This window comes from Cyprinodon variegatus, unplaced genomic scaffold, assembly GCF_000732505.1.
Source record: "Cyprinodon variegatus isolate N-32 unplaced genomic scaffold, C_variegatus-1.0 Scaffold6566, whole genome shotgun sequence".
Taxonomy (NCBI): domain Eukaryota; kingdom Metazoa; phylum Chordata; class Actinopteri; order Cyprinodontiformes; family Cyprinodontidae; genus Cyprinodon; species Cyprinodon variegatus.
The window spans coordinates 1-1,386 of record NW_015157019.1 but is presented as its reverse complement, the minus strand read 5'-3'; the positions used below and the strand labels follow the sequence as shown (position 1 = coordinate 1,386).

General features: G+C 51.5%; 1 protein-coding gene across 1 annotated transcript; it reads right to left on the bottom strand.

Moving 5' to 3' along the window:
• Positions 1-39: 39 nt before the first annotated feature.
• LOC107081542 (protein TASOR-like) lies at positions 40-1,363 on the bottom strand (the record flags this gene model as incomplete). The annotated part of the gene is made up of 4 exons (XM_015369706.1): positions 1,115-1,363; positions 918-1,026; positions 554-732; positions 40-189 (listed from the first exon to the last, which is right to left on the bottom strand). Coding segments are annotated over exons 1-4 (586 nt in total), but the record flags the coding sequence as incomplete, so codon positions are not given.
• Positions 1,364-1,386: the final 23 nt, after the last annotated feature.

Sequence of the window (1,386 nt, the reverse complement as noted above, 5' to 3'; positions counted from 1 at the left end):
ATGTGGTTTGTCTAAAATGACTCAATTGTTTGAACCGACCTTTGGGAGAGAGGAGATCCTCGACGTACAGCTGCTTGTCCTTGATGCTGTGGCAGCCGACCAGTCTGCTGAAGCTCTGCTGGATCTCCTCCATGCCGGCCACGATGATGCCCCCGTTGGAGAAGGCTGGGAACTTATCAAAGGGGTGCTCTGTGTTGGGACACAAACAGGAACGTTTCAGAGGAAGAGGAAGTGAAATCCTTCGATGATGGCTGAGTTGAGCTTCTAGGTCTGAAAAATTATGTTCTTCCAACTGTGCTCCTAAACGCTCACATTTTCTAGAGATTTGGTGAAATACAGGCTGATTTCAGAACTCAACAGAGATGCGAACCAGCAGAAGAGAGGCGGAGCCTCAAAGAGGGAGGGACTTAACCTGCAGTGGGAGGCGCCACTGGCACACAGATGTATCAGATAACAGATGATGACATGAATCTGCTTGATTTCCAGTCATTGAGCTGAACTTCTCCTTATTGAAAAACCCGATGCTAAACATCAGAGAGCGACGAGGACGTACCGGTGAGGTAGACGGTGTGTCGGAACTGCGTGTACCGGGCCTGGAGCTCGACGAGGCAGTCCAAGTCGGGCGACTGGTGGTTTGTCATGTCGCAGTGGTGATACGGCAGGAACTCGATGATCTGACGCTTCTGATAGGTTAACAGCAGATCCAGCAGGTTGGCTGCGTCCCTCCGGAACCTGGAGGACAAACATGCTGCTCAGGAAAACAGCTGCAACATCTGGATGTCGCAACTTAAAAACATAACATTTTCTCTTCAAATTCACACAAGTCGACCCAAAAAAGCTGCATCCAGGGTTAAGATCCTTAAAGCTGCTAAATGAGCTGCGTTGATGAGATCTTCTGAAGGACAGAGATTCTGTACCTGGCCTGTTCTTTTAACTTTTTTTGGGTTTTGCAGTGAATTTTCCACCTCCACAGACTCTCTGGAGAGCTGTGCTCCTCCAGGAGCCTCAGCAGGGCGACCAGTCGATCTGCAGAGAGACAGCAGAGCAGATCTCATTACCGCGAACGGAAACAGCCCACAGAGCAGAACCCAGTAGGATCCGGATCGGGACGTACCGCAGGTGATGACGTCCGGATTGAGCACCAGCTCGTCTGAAACGATGCAGCCCCCGGACACGAAAAGCTCCATACAGCTGTTGTTCTTGATGTCGTCCAGCGAATCGATGCCCACGAAGACCACAGAGGCGTGACGCTTTAGGGACATGAGGCCTGGAATCTGACACAGACACCGAAATCAGCCGCAGGGAAATTAGTCACAGGAGGGAGGGACTAAACCTGCGGCGAGGAGGCGGGGCCTGATAGAAGGAGCGAGGAGGCGTAGCCTGAAA